Source organism: Phasianus colchicus, chromosome 1 (assembly GCF_987193195.1).
Source record: "Phasianus colchicus chromosome 1, bPhaCol1.hap1.1, whole genome shotgun sequence".
In the NCBI taxonomy this organism is placed as follows: domain Eukaryota; kingdom Metazoa; phylum Chordata; class Aves; order Galliformes; family Phasianidae; genus Phasianus; species Phasianus colchicus.
The window spans coordinates 178,180,413-178,197,578 of record NC_143436.1 but is presented as its reverse complement, the minus strand read 5'-3'; the positions used below and the strand labels follow the sequence as shown (position 1 = coordinate 178,197,578).

Here is a 17,166-nt window from a genome sequence, read left to right as displayed (position 1 = left end):
TTACCAAGCTGGTAATACTTCAAAAAAGAAAGTAAAATGATGAGGTGTTGCTGTTGCTGAAAACGGTGAATGGATTTTCTTCAGCTGATATTGCTTTGTAGCTGAACCAAATGGAATTTTTTTTTTTGTAACTCCCTTTTTATATAAATGTAAGCAACAGCAAAACTTGCTCACCTATTCATTTGGTTTTCCAGAGCTTTTTTTCAAGGCTGCTGTTTGACTCGAGTCATAAAGGGTGTTTTTAGATACCAGGAATTTGGCGGGGATTTTAAGCCTTTCCTCCCTCTTACTTAATGTAGGGTCTGTGCCACTTACATTGTAAGGGCAGGGAAAGGTTTCCTAGTCAATAGGGCAGGGAGCTGTGTATCCAGCTTTGCCATTAACTTGCTGTGAGGTGAAGTGAAGCTTGTGGTCTGCTTGTACTTGTGCCTTCCCTCCCCACCCTGCTTTATATGTGTTACGTGTCTAAATATGCAGTGCTGGGAGCCTGGGGTGGGGGATATGGTACTACAACTACTGTGCAGTTTTGGTGGGACTTGTGGCTGCCACTTTGTGAATAGTGATACTGTAAATAGGCTGATCTAAGATTAGAGTTGCTTGTAATCACTGAAGTAGGCTGTGTTAGAGCTGTAATATCCCAACTGACATAGCTGACAAGTCCACATGTATTACCAACGTGACATACTGTTGCAGACCCACATTGGTGTACAGTACTACAAATATAGTAATAAAGTTGTTGATGCTCACAGCTCCAAGGAGAAACAAATTTGCAATCCTGATATAACCTATGTTTTAAAATATTTTTTCCCTCCTTCATAAGGCTTTGGCAGCTCGACTACATCTGGGTTTAACTTCAGCAATCCTGGCATCACAGCATCAGCTGGCTTGACGTTCGGGGTGTCTAATCCTGCATCTGCAGGCTTTGGGACAGGAGGGCAACTTCTTCAGCTGAAGAAACCTCCAGCTGGAAACAAGCGAGGGAAGAGATAGGCACCCCTCTTAGGGAAGTGGAAGTGAATCAACTTTGTTCATCTGAGAAGTCTATTTTTCTAGATTGATGCATTGATTAAATCGCATCCCATGAGATTTATAAAAAATAAAAATAAAAAAAAGTTGCTACTTTTCCCTAGTCTGAAACACAAAATGAATCATACCGAACAGCTATTTTCTTGTGAATATAAACCTGTTTATGTATTTTTATTTTTGGCCCTAGTTTTAGAAATGTTCTATACTGCATTATTAAAGATTCTTGTAAAACCATCTATTTAAACTAATGTTAGTAGCAGAATATTTTTTGTTAATAAGCTTTATACCATATGAATATATGCATATTTGTTTTTTGTACAGAAAGTATATTCTAGTACAAATACTAGAGTTCATATCTTCTGTTCCTGGATATGGCCTTTAAATCTACTTCAGGGTGTTTCTGTGTATATGGATGTAAATATATACAGTACAGTGCACACATCAGTGTGTATGTATATGTATAAAATAAAACCAGATGTGCAAACCTTTCCCCACAGACAGGTCTCCTTTACTTTGTGTTCTGTTTGTCCACGTTGCTCTGTGGTTCCACATCTTGATGTTCTATGGATTTCAAACGGTGGGTCCTGGGCTGTGTCGTCATTGCTTCTTGTGTTTTGTTGCTTAAGATCAGCTGAAGTAAAATGTTTACTATCTCATGAAGTTTTGTATGCAGTGTTTAGTGGATGCAGTGTGTGAAGTTTTTTATTTTAGCCATTTCTCAACCAGTTCTTAAAGAAGAAGCCGAGATCTTGACTCAGACATTTCCTAGGTAATGTTCCCAAACTGTTTTTTCTTCAGCTGCACAGCAGGATGTTTCAGGATTCCACAAGGTCTGCTTGCAAGCAGAGCTGTCAACCTGCATGAGCTCTTCCTTGCAGCTGGAGGGGGGGTAGGTCGTACTATTGTAGCCATGATTGGAATTAACTGTTACAAGTCAGAGCTGATTCACTTCTAGTCAGCACTACTAGCACAAACATGAGAGCAGGTGTGTATCTGCTTTCAATATGAGCTTTAGTACAGTAAGTTGCTGCTGAAGAATTGAAAAAAATGATGTAATTTGAAGGTTAAACTACTGCAACAGTAGAGTATAAATCTTGTATATTACATCATAGCTGCTTGTGCTGCATTTCCAATTCAGTGTGTGCTAGAAACATCTGGAAAGCATCCCAAGGAGGTACGTGCTGCCTTATGTGAGTTGAAGTGTGAATATGGAACTTTGGATTTGAGTGTTGCTTTCTGTGTACAAGATGCATCAAATGAATATTCACTGTTTTCACAAAAGCACCTTTTTTCTAAACAGTTAAAGGGCATAAGGGTTTTTTTTTCCAAGCATTGAGTTATTTCAGTTATTGAAGTGTTATTACCATTTTGTATGTTTTGGAAGTGATGTCTGCAGTGGTTACTTTTTGGACAGATGTTTATCAGAGGAACTGAGCACAGAACTCCTCGCTTTTGTACACTTGTATGTTATTGCATCTCTGCGAGCGCTCCCTTAGGAATGCAGCGTGTGTTTTTCATGTTTGGGAAAACTGAAAGCTTAAAATTTGTTTTGACTTTACCTTTTTTTAAAATGTACATTGGGCTGCAGTCAAAACCACAATGTTTTTATTCTTTTGTTATTGCTTTTTAATAATGTTAACCCACTGGATTTGTAATGTATTAATTTGTGAAACTAATTCAAAGTATGTACTCTTTGTCCATATGTGCAACTTACCATTGTGCAAACAATAAAACAAATGCTGTGATCCTTGTAATACATATTTGCCTACTTGAAAGGTCATTTCCTGCTGTCTTCCTATGCTATGTAGGACAAACAAAACCATAATCAGCTAGTATGTAGAATTCTGTGTTTTTTTTCTTGCTGAAGTTAGGGCCTCAATCCCTGGAGTGAAAGGGAGGGCTGGGCTGGGAAGAATGGTTGTGGTTTTTGTCTGGGGTCTCTTCACACTGAGCTATATGAAGCTGGGCTATGCTGTAACATAGCACTAGGTAGGGTTTTTTTATCAGTTCTAAAGCTGTCTGAGCCTCCTGTGTATCTATTTTGTTTGTTTTTCTTTATGTTAAGGCAGCCTGTATCTCCTTAATTCTAGCCCAGGTGGAGAAGTGATTACACAATGCAATAATTGCATGCTGTAGTACAAACTAAAGTGGTTGAAATTGGATTTGAAATAATTACCTTCCCAACATATTACTTTGTTGAATTTAGCCATGACTTTCATGGTTCAGCACTGTGTAAAGCTGTGCAATACAATTATTGTGCAGAACACAAATACACTCGAGGGATGACAGTTTCCTACAAGGCATGTTAAGAAGCTGACTGTGCTTATGCACAATGGAATGAAATCAAGTCTGCAGTCGACTCTTTCAAGAAGGGAAGATTAAAGTGGGATGGATGTGGGATGTGATTCTCTTTATTTGTTAAGACCTTGTACAGTTGTGGTGTGAAGGATTTGTGTGTCCTCTTCTACCAGGAGGACCTTGGGTTTTCCATTATTCTCACTGCAATATCCATAAGAGGAGGTATGACAGTTAAGCCTCAGTTTGCTTGCATTGTGAACCTCTTCCTGGTCCATCATCTCAAAACCTGTACACCCATATTTGCTTGTGTTCCTGACAAGCTGACTACGTGCTGCCTACCGTGCACATTTACTGTTTTCTTTCTGCTTGGGAGGGGGGAGGTTGAAATGGGGGAGCTGGGAAGACTTCATGCATCTTCTCATCACAGGCCTCTGAAATCCAGATCCTGGTACACCTCCTCCACCTACATGTTCTTAACAGGACTATATGTTGAACTCTAGGCTTAGTGGCCTTTTTCTCTTTGACATCAGTGATAATTTTGTGGGTTTTTTTCCCCCTCCCAGTCCTTACCTATTAACAGAAGTAATCCAGGGTCTGTTATGTCATCTGTTACTTGCTGATGGTGCTGGTACCTGGACTGCCTCAGCAGAGGGTAAACAAGCAGTAATGTGCAGGGTTTCATGAGAAATTAGGAGTAATCATATAGGAAAATGCATCCATGCTGTAGCATGCAAATACATTATGCACTATAAAAGTTTGTTTTCTGAAAACTCTTATTCAGGTATATAATAGAGAGTGGGAGGGAGGGAGAGAGGGAAGGGGCAGTAAATGGATTTCTGGCATTAATCCCAGCAGTTAAAATGCATAATTGGTGCTGGCTGGCTGTTCCTATCTTCCTTGCCCAGTACCTTGTGAATGCATGGTGACTGCTTGCAGGCACTGCTAGCTCTGCACACCGAGCAGTAGGGCTGCACAACCTGTGTACAAGCCAGGCTGGGCTTGGGAAGGCAGTGAGGCAGGGTGCTGCCATGGCCCGGAGCCTCCCACCTACCTGGGTGGGTGTGTTGCTGGGAAGGAGTGGGAGATGGCGGGGTGCAGAGTGTGAGGTTTCCTGCTGTCAATGGCATGGCAGATTTCAGTTCACGTCAGGATCACTTCTGAGCTCAGGGCTGAGAGCTTGAACACTGATATTTTGTGCTCCTAAATCAACTGAGCCTGCAAAGCACATTCTTGTATTGTTTACAATAGGTAGAAACAGATGACTGTAGCTGTTCAATTTTCTAGGTAGGGGAAAAAAACAACCCAAAGGGTTTCCCGTTGGGTTTCCAAAAGCTCTGTTAGAATGCTGCTTTCACCAGGTGGCAGGAGACGACCATTTTCATACAGCCCCTATAAGGCTCTTACAGGCGTAATTGCGCAGCCTCATCTTTTGTTTCCAGGTCACTCACATTTTCTTGCACCTTTCTCTAAGACAGTAAGGTTTTGTTCCTCTTCACCAGCATTTGAGCAATCCCTGTGACTGACTGGGCTGTGTTGCTGTGTTTCTTACTCGGCCTCAGGAATCTAACCTTCATGACCCTGTGCTGCATTTGTGGAGCGCTGCAGTGAGGAGGTGAGTATGCCAGGTGTTGCTTTAGCCTTCACAACTTTTTTCCAGAGAACAGCATGCTCCTTCCTTCCCTAACTTTATAGGAGTAAGGCAATTCTAGCTTATTCTGAGCTGCTTAAGTTTAGAAGCTTCTGCAAAATTAGGTATAGAACTGATAGCAGGTCAGCTCTGCTGAACTCTTGCATGGAGAACTTGGAAAGCATATGCCTGTCCTAACCAGGTCAATAGCTGAACAGATGTACAGTGTTTTTTCTGGTTTGCTCAATTGAGCTCTCAAACTGATCAATTTTCCCTCTTCTTTTCAATGCAGGTGTCAGTGTACAGCGCGTACTTGGGCAGCCCAAGGACAGCACCACTATAAAATGTCATGCAGTTGTCTCCAAAATCCTCTTCTGATCAGAGGCGATCTGCCTCCTGGGCAAGAAGTGCCTTGTTAGCTCTGTGTCCTTAATGTGCTGTGTTACAGAACCACTTTGTGCTTTTGGGCGAACCGTCCCAATCACAACAGTGAGCCAGGATGATGAGGTTTTCACTGTGGACTAGGGTATGCTCATGGTAAAAGGAAAAGCCTTGGTAAATACTCAAAATTCAGTAGTGGTTTATCTGCTGTAAGCCCTTGGGGGAGGGGGTGGAAAAAGTGGCAAAAAGCTTTTTGTACTTTCAGTTGGATGAAACCTTGGGTGGAGAAAAAGTATAAACTGTAAACAATTGCATAGCTAGAGCTCAGTAATCTATTAGCTCCTTAGTTAGGTGGCTAAATAGCAGCTCCTCCAAACTGAACATCAAAAATCTCTAACGCTGTTAACATTCATAGCATTTTCTGGCTGTCGGGGCCACTGTTATTTCATCTGGTCACTATGGAGATTAATGGCTCTCTTAAGCAACTCACTGCCACTAACACTGCACTGCTTCACCCCACAGTCACAGCTTACTGCCCAAACCCCAGGAACAGCCCTGTAGGAGCAGTTGGGTGTTGGCATGCCTCATACTGCCAAAGCACCAGTCAGCCCATCCCCTGCCTGGGCTGCTGGCTGAGCTCACACAGCTCAGACTATGAGGGGAGAACCCTGTAAGTCAGGCTTTATCTGCACTTTTGATGCTAAGTAAAATAGCAATGCTGCAAGCAAATATAGTCGTCAACTAGTGTTGTAAGCAATATGCTAAAATCTTCTAAATACTCTTTTATGCATTTTTAATTTTCTGCTCATTTGCACTAATAATATAAAACCCAAACCCACATGTTAAGCCAAGAGGAAGAGCACTTTTTTCTTGCCTAGCATGCAAGAATCTCACCATGCAGGCAGTGAGCTGGGCCACACTGCATGGTAGTGCTGCTTCCAGTGCTGTGCCTGTGGGCGCAAAGCTGCTGGCTGGCACTGCATCATGAGGTGAGCAACAGTTAAAACTCAGTTTTGAGACTGTTTTCTCTGCCTTCACTTGATTGAAAATGCTCATGTTTCGTGCTCACACAAAGCAGTGTGAGTAGGGGAAGCTTCTTCTGGGGTTTTCTTTCAATTGAAGCAAGTTGATGACAATGCTTATACCTTTGTGTTGCTGGGAAAGGTTGGTGTAGTTGTAGAGTCATAGAATAGCTTGGGTTGGAAAGGACCTCACAGCCCACCCAACTTCAACCCTGGGCAGGGCTGCCACCCACCAGCTCAGGCTGCCCAAAGCCCTACCCAGCTTGGCCTTGAACACCTCTGGGGTTGGAGCATCCCCAGCTTCTCTGGGCAACCAAGGCCCTAAGAGGCAATTCTTCCCTTCTTTTTATCTGGGGCTGGGTAACTAGGTGTACTTTCTGTTTGCTGGTACCTGGGTTTGCTGGGCCTATGATGTGCAGGGATCCAGGGTGCCCAAAAGGCCTCAGCTGCCAGGGAGCTGCCTTGGTGTCACAGTGGGGCTGCAGCTGCCTCCTGCCCTCGGCTCATGCAGCTGTGCCTTTGGAGCTGGCTGCGAGGTGGTGGGTGGAGGTGTCAGTGTTTGGTGCTGGTGTGGGGGTGGCCGTTGTTGCCCAGGGTCTGGTGATGGAGCTTCGTGTCACCACAGCCCGGGCTGCTCCTACCGTCATGACTCCCGAGTGAGGTTTTCCTTGGCTCAACTTGTTCTAATTATTTCTCAGGAAATGAGAGCCAGTAAAAGAAAGCCTTTCTCTCCCGAATACACGTGTATTTTAAAACACAGATATTAAATATGTTCCCCGAGCAGGAATAAAAAATAAAAACGTCCACCCCATGCAAGCAGTACCCCAGTCAGAGCAGCAGCCGGGGCTCCGGCCGTGCTCAGGGTGCGTGAAGCCGTGCGGCTCTACGGCAGCGGCTCACGGGGCTCCGTTCCCAGCGCGGTCACACGGGGGCAGCACGGCCACGCCGCGACGAGCTGCGCCCGCGTGCCGCTGGGTTGGCAGGTCGGAGCTCAGCCGAACTCATCCTGTGCCCGTGCGGCTCGGCAGGGCGCGTGCAGGAGGCAGCTACGAATGAAAGAAACCCGCCTTAAAGCGCCGGAGATCGGAGCGGAGCGAGCTCTGGGCTCACGGTGACGGGACGGGGCACAGCGGGGCTCCTTCGCCGGGGGAGCCGGGAGGGACCGCCGGGACGGCCGAACGCTGCGCTGCGCCGGGTCGGGCACGCAGGCGCCCGTCCGACAGCAGTGCGAATGTTCTCGTCGTGCAAATGCAAGCGCAGCCCGAATTCAAACCGGGCTGTGCTGGCAGCGGCGCTCCGCGGATCGGGCAGCGCCCCGGGCTGTTGCTGAGGAGCCGCCTGCGCCTCTGGGGGTGCCGGCCTCTGCGGAGGGGAAGGCAAACTTTGCCGATACTTCAGCACCGCAGGGAACGCCCAGCTCGCCTCCCCCGCTCGCTTCAGGTAGTCGGGAAGCACCAACGCGCGCCCGCCGCGGCAGCGCCCACCCCGCCCCGCCGCCGCCCCTCCGGCCTCCGCCGCCCGCGCCGCGCCGCGCCGCGCCGCGCCGCGCAGGTGCCGCCCCGCTCCCGCCGGGGCCGAGGGGCCGGGCCGGGGCCGCGCCGTCGGGGCGGGGGCCGGGGGCCGGACCGCGGCGAGCGCATGCGCGGGGGCGGCGGCCGCCGCTATAAGGGCGGGGCGCGGCGCCCCCCGCCCAGCGACGAGCCCGGACGGGGCGCACGGAGACGGGCGGCTCGCGGCGTCCCCGCGCCCATGGCGGCCGCGGGCCGGGCCGTGGCGGCGGGCGGGGCGTAGCGTAGCGCGGAGCGGCGCTGCCGCCCGGCTCCGCACCCCGGCGGGCGAGGCCCGGGCATGCGGCGGCGGGAGCATCCGGGGGGCGGGCGGCGCTGCCCCGGCGCGGGCGGGCTCTGACCCGGCGCCATGTGGGGCGGGCGCTGCTCGCTGCTGCTGGCCGCGCTGGGCTGGCTGCTGCCGGCGGGAGCGGCGGGCAGCGGCGAATACTGCCACGGCTGGCTGGACGGGCAGGGCGGCTGGCGGGACGGCTTCCAGTGCCCCGAGCGCTTCGACGGCGGCGACGCCACCATCTGCTGCGGCAGCTGCGCGCTGCGCTACTGCTGCTCCAGCGCCGAGGCGCGCCTCGACCAGGGCGGCTGCGACAACGACCGGCGGCAGGGCGGCGGCGAGCAGGGCCGGCCCCGCGACGGGCCCGACGGGGCGGCAGGTGAGGGCCGGGGCGGCTCGCGGGGCGGGGCGGGGCCGCGCTTTCCTCGGGCGGGCGCTCCGTTCGCCCCCGGTCGGCGCTCCGCCGCTTCTCCGAGCGCGCGGAGGGACGGCGCTTCCCGCGTCCCGATCGCGTGCGGCGCTGCCGCTGCTCTCTGTCGCTGCAGCCCGGCTGTAAACGGAAGGGAAAACCGGGCGCACCTCGCGGTGGGGGGAAGGCGACGTGACGCCTCTGGGGGGTTCGGGGGACGTTCAGCCCCGCTGCGGGCGGCTTCTAGTACGGCGGAACGCCGAGGATCAGCTCAAGTCTTCTATCGCTGCTCTAAAGCCGCCCCGGTGGCTCTGCAGCGCGCCCGCTGCCGTCGCGCCTCAGCGCAGCGATGTTGTTAGCGGGGCAGGTTCGGGGCGGCTTCGCTGTCGGAGAAGTTGTGAGCAGCGCAGCACAGCAAGTGCGGGCACCTGCCGGGAGCCGAGTGCCGCGTGTCGTTGCGGGCGTCTTGCCTGGCGTGTTCGTCGGTGTTGGAGTTGCAGGAGAAATGGGGAAGGAGCGGCCTTTGAGTCACCGCCGGCCGAGCTCAGCACAGCCCTTGCAGCCCCGCTCGATGCGCAGAGTTTCGTTCGCCCTCCGGCCCTGAGCCCGTGTGCAGGGCGCTGTTAGGGCTGCTCGAGAGGAGCTGGAAGGGTTTTGGTGGTGATGTGAAACCCAGGCTCACTGAGAGCATTGGGAAGTGCTGTAGGAAGGCTGCGTCCCCACGTTACTCCTGGTCCCTCAAAGGGGTACAGGGCTGTGTGTCGCCACTGCAGTCCTGTGTTCCCATCCCACCCGTGTGGTGGCAGAGCACCAATCCCTGCGCAGAGCCAGGGATGATGTGTGGGGCACTGATGGCCGCCCCAGCATCCTGGGGCATCGCTCTGCTCTCCTGCTGGGCGTTCCTGGTTGGAGATGCCTCCTGAACGTTGGGCTGTGGCCCAGAGGTGGTTTGGCAGTGGGTCAGAGGGGCCGTCTTGCTCGCATCCCCATTGCCCACCTTCTCCTTGCCGTTGCAGTGCCCATCTATGTGCCGTTCCTCATTGTCGGCTCCGTCTTCGTCGCCTTCATCATCCTGGGCTCGCTGGTGGCTGCCTGCTGCTGCCGCTGTCTGCGGCCCAAGCAGGAACCCCAGCAGAGCCACGCTCCCACCGGCTCCCGCCTGATGGAGACCATCCCCATGATTGCCAGCACAGGCACGTCACGCGGCTCCTCCTCGCGCCAGTCCAGCACTGCCGCCAGCTCCAGCTCCAGCGCCAATTCGGGGGCCCGCGCCCCCCCGACCCGCTCGCAGACCAACTGCTGCCTGCCCGAGGGCACCATGAACAATGTCTACGTCAACATGCCCACCAATTTCTCGGTGCTCAACTGCCAGCAGGCCACCCAAATCGTGCCACACCAAGGCCAGTTCCTGCACCCACCTTACGTGGGCTACGCTGTCCCGCATGACGCGGTGCCGCTCGCCCCTGTGCCCCAGTTCCTGGATGGGCTGCAGGGCGGCTACCGACAGATCCAGTCTCCGTACCCACATGCTGGCGCAGAGCAGAAGATGTACCCGGCGGTCACTGTGTAGCTGCCTGCCACACTGCGTTTTTAATTTCCAAACTGAGCAGAGGAGAAATACTTCCTTGGAACGCGGCTCCCTGAACAGCGCTTGTAAATAATTTGGGAAGGCTCATGCATGTCAGACAGTGTTTATAAACCATTTATTCTCGTCGAGGTCCGTTGCCAGAACTGTAGGATGATACCGCTGAATTAACGTTTCCAGATACGCTTTCATTCCTGTGCATGATTTACAGTGGCAAAGGATTACGCTGGAAATGCATATGCATTTCAGATCACTGTGCTTGTGAGATAATGCCGCAGCCATTAAGTGCCCTTCAGGTGTGACATGGTCAGAAGTATTTGCCTAATTAGTTCGCAGAAGAGCTTTGTTACACAGAACAGAGCGCAACGCTCACAAAGCTTTTCTCCTCTCCTCGTCCTGTCTCCTAGTGACATTTCCCACTGTTTCACAGACAGTGACAGAGCCGGGCAGAGCAGCCATCGTGTGCTTGGTTCCTGGTTCCAGCTGCTGTGGCCTTGTGGGGTGCGCTGCCATGCGGTGCTTGGTCCTGCGAGAGCAGCTTCCCCGGTATTTATGTAGGAATTACTTTATGTAGGAGCTCACCAATTGCCCAGCTCCTACTTGCAGTGCACTTGAAACCCTTCTTGGTTTGATGTTGCCTCCAAGCTGAGAACGAGTAGTGGTTGGCACAAGCTTGCTTTCTCTCCATGAACTTCTACTACGAGCAGGGTGTGAGGTGCCTGCTCCTCCTGCCACCAGCACTGCTTTCAGGACAGCGGCCGCCCTCAGAGCTGACCTCGTGCCGCCCTCAGAGCTTCCACGCGCCTCTGTCAGCCTCACCCCCCAAACACCGACCCATCAGGTTGGTGACAGAACCCCCCTGTGGCTACAGGCCCTCCCAGCAGCTGCCAGTTCAGCATCCCCAGCAGCGGCACCGAGTGCTGCAACTGTGTGGAAGGGCAAAACCTGAAGCGAGCAGTCATGACAAGCAGAGCAGAGCCAGCAGAGGGTTCCTTGGCTGATATCGCATCAGTACCTAGCAATAACCGGACACTGCTATTCTTGTGTGTCTCTCTTCAAACCACATGGATGCGTGGAAGTGTCGCCAAATGTGACAGCTTGCCTGTAAACATACTGCATACACACACAGTTGTCTGCAGAAGGGAGAAACGTTTGTGACCACGGAGGACAAAGGTGAATGGGTGACTTGTAGCAGCTCTGCAGGCCCTGGCTGTGCTCTCCCCAGGCTGTGAGCTCCCAGAAGCACGGCACTGACCTGCACTGTGCTGAGACTGGTGGCCTCATGGGGTGGTTGGCATCCCCTGCCAGGGCGCCTGCTGCAACCCGTGGCATTCAGGTGACTCTTTGTATATTGTTTACTTGTTTAAAAAAGAAAAGAATAAGTTAAATTTAAATCTGTAGAAAATAATTTACAGCGGAAGGAAAAGTGACCTGAGTTGTAATAAGAGGAAGTTTGTGAGATGTGCTGTTTTTTTTTTAATGTCATGTATAATAATGTAAAACCAATGTTAACGTTTGATATAGCTTTTAAATTTCTGAAAGGGCACTTGATTTAAAGTGTTTCTTACAAATGAAGAAAAAAGCCCCCTTTGTTTCTTAATAAATACTTTATGGTGTGACTTTTCCTTTCGTTTGCTTTGTCACAGTCATTTTTCTGTTCAGTCAGTGCCTCGCTTGCCCCTTTCTGTGATGGCCTGTCCCAGCCCAGCAGAGCCAAGGCTGTGCTATGGGACAGTTTTTGGAAGCGGCATCAGCACTGCCCTGGAGGTGCTGCAAGGCTGAGTGGTGGAGGCAGGAATAGGAAATGGAGCCTTGTGGTGGTGCAGGTGTACCCCAAGCAGGAAAGCAAGAGAAGACAGGCTTAGCAGGCTTTTGGGTGCTGCAGAAGAATGGATATTTGCTGTGCAGGAGCCTCTGTCTTTCCCCCTTTTCTTATTTTTTCCCCCACAGCTCCATGCTCAGCCCTCCTGACTGCTCTGTGCCTGTAGACCTTGCTAGTTTTCATCCTGTTACTCAGCTTCGTCTTCCCAGACTGCCCTGAACAATTCCTCCTGTTTGTCCTGCTGTTTACACCTCTTAAATCTGTTCTCACTTCCTTGCAGTTGGAGGTGTATGGAGTGCTTTTTCAGTGCTTCTTTTTGAATACCTTGCTACTGATTTCAGGCTCTTTTCTCAGCAGAGGTCAGGAAATGGCCGTGCCAGCTGGGGGTGTTAGTGGTGGGGAGTAGAGCACATGCTGCACTGTCACTGCCTCATCCTGTGGCACACATCCTCCATGCTGGGGCAGGGCTGGCCCTGATTGCTGCATGTGCCCAAGCCCAGTGCCATGAGCAGAAGGAACTAGTCACTGTGAGAACAACTGCTGAATATGTTCCTGAATCCCCTGTAGAGTTGCACCCCCTTGGGCCTGGAGGCTGGCAGCAGGCTCATGGCACCCAGAGCCATTGTGCTGCACCAGGGCAGCCCAGCACCACCAACAGCCAGCGGGACGTGGGCAGCACCTGGGGGTTCTGTGCCCTGCCCTCCACCCCAACCCTGCTGGCATCTGAGAGTCCCTGTACAGCTGCTGCCAGGCACTTCCATATGTACTGGTGTGGAGTTCGGTGCAATCAGTGTCCAGTGCTTGAATTTGGAATGTGATCCCACATGAGAGCAAGCGAGATTTCAGGTCCCAAATCAGCACGTGAACTTCAGTATCTTCCTTCCACAGCATCTCATTTGCTGCTCGCTCCTGGTCTTGCTGGAGCTCTCTTTTCCCCTTCACATTTTCTGCTCTCCCAATTCTTTTCCTCCCACTGAAGCTGTTATTAAATATTATTCCCTGTGTGTATTCCCTTGCATTTTTCCGAGCTGAAGCTCATTTTATTGTTTCCTGCTTGTATTATTTCTTGCCTCTCTGTAGGTCCCTTTGTATTATTTTTCTGTTCTCGGCGGGGCTTGCAGCATTTCTCTGCATCCCACACGCAGGCAGCAGTGCAGAGAGGTGGGGCAGTTAGGTAGCAGCAGCACAGCTTCGTTGGGAGATGAACCCATTTCCCATCAAAGATGATACCTTCCCCGTTTTCCAAGTAGTGTTTGAAGGGAGGCAAGCTCCTGGCAAGCAAATGCGTGGCACACAGAGAGCACACAGCTGGGGATCTCGGTTCTCCATCATCTTCATTAGGCAACTAATGGAGGGCTCCCAAGTGTGTGACATGGACCACAGCGTTCAGGGTGCTTACTTCTGCTCCCAGATGGAAAGCTTTGGTAAAGTATTTCATTTTCTTAATAGTGCTCAGTCTGGGTGATTATTCTGTTCGCGGGTGGGAGCGATGCTGCCATTCTGTACCCGGCAGTATCTGCTGCTCAGTATGGAGGTGCCCTTCCCTTTTCATGTTTGATGTCAGTAATGTGTGAGGAAATCTGAAAGTTACCCCAAACACTGAAGACAACCCCTTGTCTGCTACTGCAGGGTCCTTTCATGTACTCAGTAGACTTCTGATAGCAAAAGCATAATTCAAGTGTCCAAGAAAGAGTGGTAATGGCATCCCTTCTCCTGAACACGATAACCCTCTGCTTTCAGAGAAGTAAACCCTTATTTGCCTTTTCAGTCCTTCAGAAAACCTCCAGCAAAACTGAGAACGATAGTAGGTCAAGCTGGAAAATGTTGATTAATTCAAAAAAGATGGATGAGCTGCTTTCCATCAGGCCGTTCTCATGGTTAGTGCTGCAGCACATCGGGGCACGGCCCCATCTGGTTTGTATGTTAACTTATAAAGAGCATGAAGGAGTAGGAGAAACAAAAGGAACAGGACTCAGTCCTGTTAAGCCTGGGCAAGGTGGCATTGCATCAGTGCGCTGTACTAACACAACAACCAAACCAAGTGCCTTCTCTTCTTCCCCAGACATTGAGCCATGACAGCCACCAGCCACATCCAGAGATGGATGAGCCGTGCTCCTGTGCACCAGGGACAGGACTGGCTCTGCACAGGATGTCCCTCCGAGGTGAGCATCCCTCGTGTCACACAGCCTGTGCAATTTATTACCCCAAAGGTAAATATTGGCTTATGCAGCTGCTGCCTCCCTCAGTGTTTGCTTTTGAGAAAAAGAATCCCGGTGCCTTTGCACACCTGACAGTCTGTGCATTGCTGCGAACGTCCCATTGTGGGGAAAATGTGATTCCCAGTTTCCTGCAGTGCAAATTGAATGCCACGGCTGTGCTTGGTGCGCCATCACACCCAGAGGTTTGGTTTAAAAGCAGACCCAGGGGCTTGGTTTAAAGGCAGACCTGCTTCCTGCTGTGTGCAAGGAGATACGAAGAGTCGTTATGAACTGGGGCTTAATTGAATTCATGTTTACAGTGTAGGTATGTACGCTCAAGCTCTGACGCCAGGCTTCGCATTGATATATACTCACTGTAGGATCACAGTATATATATATAAATATATATATTTTTTTTGTTTGCCAGGGAGAAATCCTGCATTGTTGTGCTTTGGACACAGTTCTTTCCTCAGCAGGCAACGTGGGGCAGGGAAGGAAGGAGCCCAACCAGTGTGGTGATAAATCCAGTGCATCAGACAACCCAGCCCTACCAACATCCCCCTTCTCCCAGTCTCCTTTCCCCTGAGGTGCTGGGTGCTGGTTTCCAGCACAAGCCACCAACCCACGGCATCTGTCAGGGCCAGCAAATGAGTGCTGTTGGCTGTGACAGCTGTGCTGAGGCTTCGCCATCAGGCACCATCAGACACAAGGCGTGTGGGCGCTGCCATGCACGTCACCCCAGGATTTGGCATCCCGAAAGCTTGTAGCTTCAGGGTAGGGTGTGAGCAGCACTCACCTGTGTGTCTGCGTACTCCAGCAAGCCCAGTCCTCACTGCCCCATAGATATGAGGGCATATGCCCCCCCCATAGTACCTTGGGGGGGCAGCACCCAATACCATGGCAATACAGCAAGGAGTCAGAACTGCCTCTTCCATTGTCAATCCACCATGAATCGGATCTGACACAGCATGATAACACAGCATACACCTACCCAGCACTGCCAGCACCTTCCCACCTCACCCTGCCCAGCAGCCTCCTCCTCACCCTGGATGCCTGAGGCTGGCATTCTGTGATGCTCTCATGCCTTCCTTCCGTGAGGAGAGGGAAGTGGCAGGAAAGCCTCTGCTCCTGCCACGTTTCTTGGGGACTCGGTGCTCCATCAACACAGGTGGAGCTGAGGGGCTCAGGGCTGCCCCTGGGGTAGGGCAGTGCTTGGTGGCTGGGTGCTGCTGCAGCAAGCTCACACAAAAGGATTATGTTTCTGAAATCTTCCCGCTTAACATTCCTCAACCGGACCTTTCTCAGTTACGCTTTTATTTTTCAATGCTCCCATTTCAGACTCGAGCATTAATCTCAGGGTTTAGGGCCTTTGATTCTGTTTTGGTCTGGTATGAGGCACAGAGGACGCCGGCGACAGCCTCTGCAGCTGCTCCTGCAAATGCGTGCTGGGGATGCGAGCAGCGGGCGCTCGTCTGTCACGCTGCTGGGGGTGCAGAGGGGTAATTCACTCACATCTCTAATCAGGGGTGTAAGGAGCAATTCATTACGTTTAGCAATTCCGAGTGTTATCTCGTTTCCAGCACACTGCAGAGGACAGCGCAGGGAACCTTCTCCCACAACCAGGTGAATAAAGCTTTATTCAGGTCTATCACTAGTCTGTCGTTGGTGTAGGTGCTCACCTGGCAGTGTGAGGGCTCCCTGAACTCAGTGCCAGGCAGTGGCACAGGGGATCAGGAAAGGAGAGGCAGGTACCAGGGCTTCTGGGATAAAAGCCCTTGGAAATGTGCTCGAGCAGTGACTTGTAAAGCAAAATGGGGAAACTTGGCTTACAACCCCTCTTTGTTTCCTAAATTTAAAAAATCCAGAAGTAATTTGTTGGTTGAAACGAGTCTCTCTAGGCTCTTAAAAATGGCTCAGTCAGCAGTGCGACAATCTGTAAGGAAAAAAAACATCAAGTTATAGCACCCTAAAGAGGAACAGCTTTAGCCAGACTACGTATAAATATGCATTTTATTCCTGCGGAAATCTATTTAACACCAATATCTAATAGTGTCTGGACAAAGAGATCTCTTTGCTAAGGCCCACGCACTTTTACTTTCTATGGGGATCATGCAGTTCTCACTCTCTGAGGTCACCAGAACTCTACTGGGCCAATGGTTAATACACAGCTGTCCCCTGGTACAGCTGCTGGTACCCCTGGTACCACACTGAGTGCTGGTGAGGATGACAGCATGTGTTCCCAAGGGCCTGTTGGTATGGAGCTGACTGGGCCAGGAGAGCCCTTGCATGAGGATGTGGGCTGTGAGTCTTGCTCGAGAAAAGAGAGCATGAGAGGTGCTGCTCCCAGTGAGGAGAGGAGGACCATTGGCAGGGCTGGGTGCTGTGTTCCTCTGCCTGCCCCGGCCCTTGGGCTGCTCTGGGGAAGGACTGCTCAGGATGCTGTACTGATGTCCCCGTGTCACTGGCTTGGTGCACCACCAGGCTGTCCTCTCCCATCAGCCTGGAGCGCACAGGTCCTGTGGTAAATATCCTCCTGCAAACTGAGCTATGGGAAAAAGAGCAGCGGAGAGTCCAAGGCTTCATTTTGCTCAGCTGTGTCTGTGTGACTTAGATGTCAAAAAAAATCTCCCAGGCTCATTATAGTGAAGCCATGGTGAGATCACACACAGCAGTTGTAGGAGAGAAGCCTGCCCACCTACTTTACAGGAATAGATGGCTCTCCACCTTCAGACAGCATTCAAACACCAGGCACACGCTGCGAGCCCACCAGCATTGCTCTTATCCAGACATTCTCTTGTCCATGGCACTAACAGAGGTGTCCCCATATCCAGAAGGTAATAAAAACCCAAATTGACCCTGAGAGCAGCTTTGCAGGCAAAATGTCCAACGCATTCAACACTGAGCTCTCGCTGCAAAACTTGTGGGGTGGATAAAACAAACAAGCCTCAGTCCATTGAGC

At 51.3% G+C, this 17,166-nt stretch overlaps 2 protein-coding genes across 7 annotated transcripts in view; both read left to right on the top strand.

Moving 5' to 3' along the window:
• The window catches only part of NUP58 (nucleoporin 58), a 39,376-nt gene extending 33,783 nt beyond the window's left edge, over positions 1 to 5,593 (top strand). For 2 of the 6 annotated variants that reach the window (XM_090133809.1, XM_090133808.1), the window contains exon 15: positions 821 to 2,804. In XM_090133809.1, coding sequence (XP_089989935.1) covers positions 821 to 990 — 170 coding nt within the window. In that variant the 3' untranslated portion in view covers positions 991 to 2,804. Of the gene's footprint in view, positions 1 to 820; positions 2,805 to 4,823; positions 4,937 to 5,243 lie in introns of those variants that run through there. The other 4 variants (XR_016463361.1, XM_031615849.2, XM_031615848.2 and 1 more) reach the window with 4 other exon arrangements.
• A 2,630-nt stretch (positions 5,594 to 8,223) lies between these two features.
• SHISA2 (shisa family member 2) lies at positions 8,224 to 11,812 on the top strand. Its single transcript, XM_031615742.2, has 2 exons — positions 8,224 to 8,572; positions 9,619 to 11,812. The coding sequence occupies exons 1-2, from the start codon at positions 8,272 to 8,274 to the stop codon at positions 10,170 to 10,172; spliced, it is 855 nt and encodes a 284-aa protein (XP_031471602.1). The 5' UTR covers positions 8,224 to 8,271; the 3' UTR covers positions 10,173 to 11,812.
• The last annotated feature ends 5,354 nt before the right edge of the window (positions 11,813 to 17,166 follow it).

What these genes read in the sequence shown, in the direction of transcription:
- SHISA2 (XM_031615742.2), top strand. Translation starts at nt 8,272, where the DNA reads ATGTGGGGCGGGCGCTGCTCGCTGCTGCTGGCCGCGCTGGGCTGGCTG. An exon ending in CGGGCCCGACGGGGCGGCAG is followed by an intron (nt 8,573 to 9,618) that starts GTGAGGGCCGGG and finishes TTGCCGTTGCAG; the next exon opens with TGCCCATCTATGTGCCGTTC.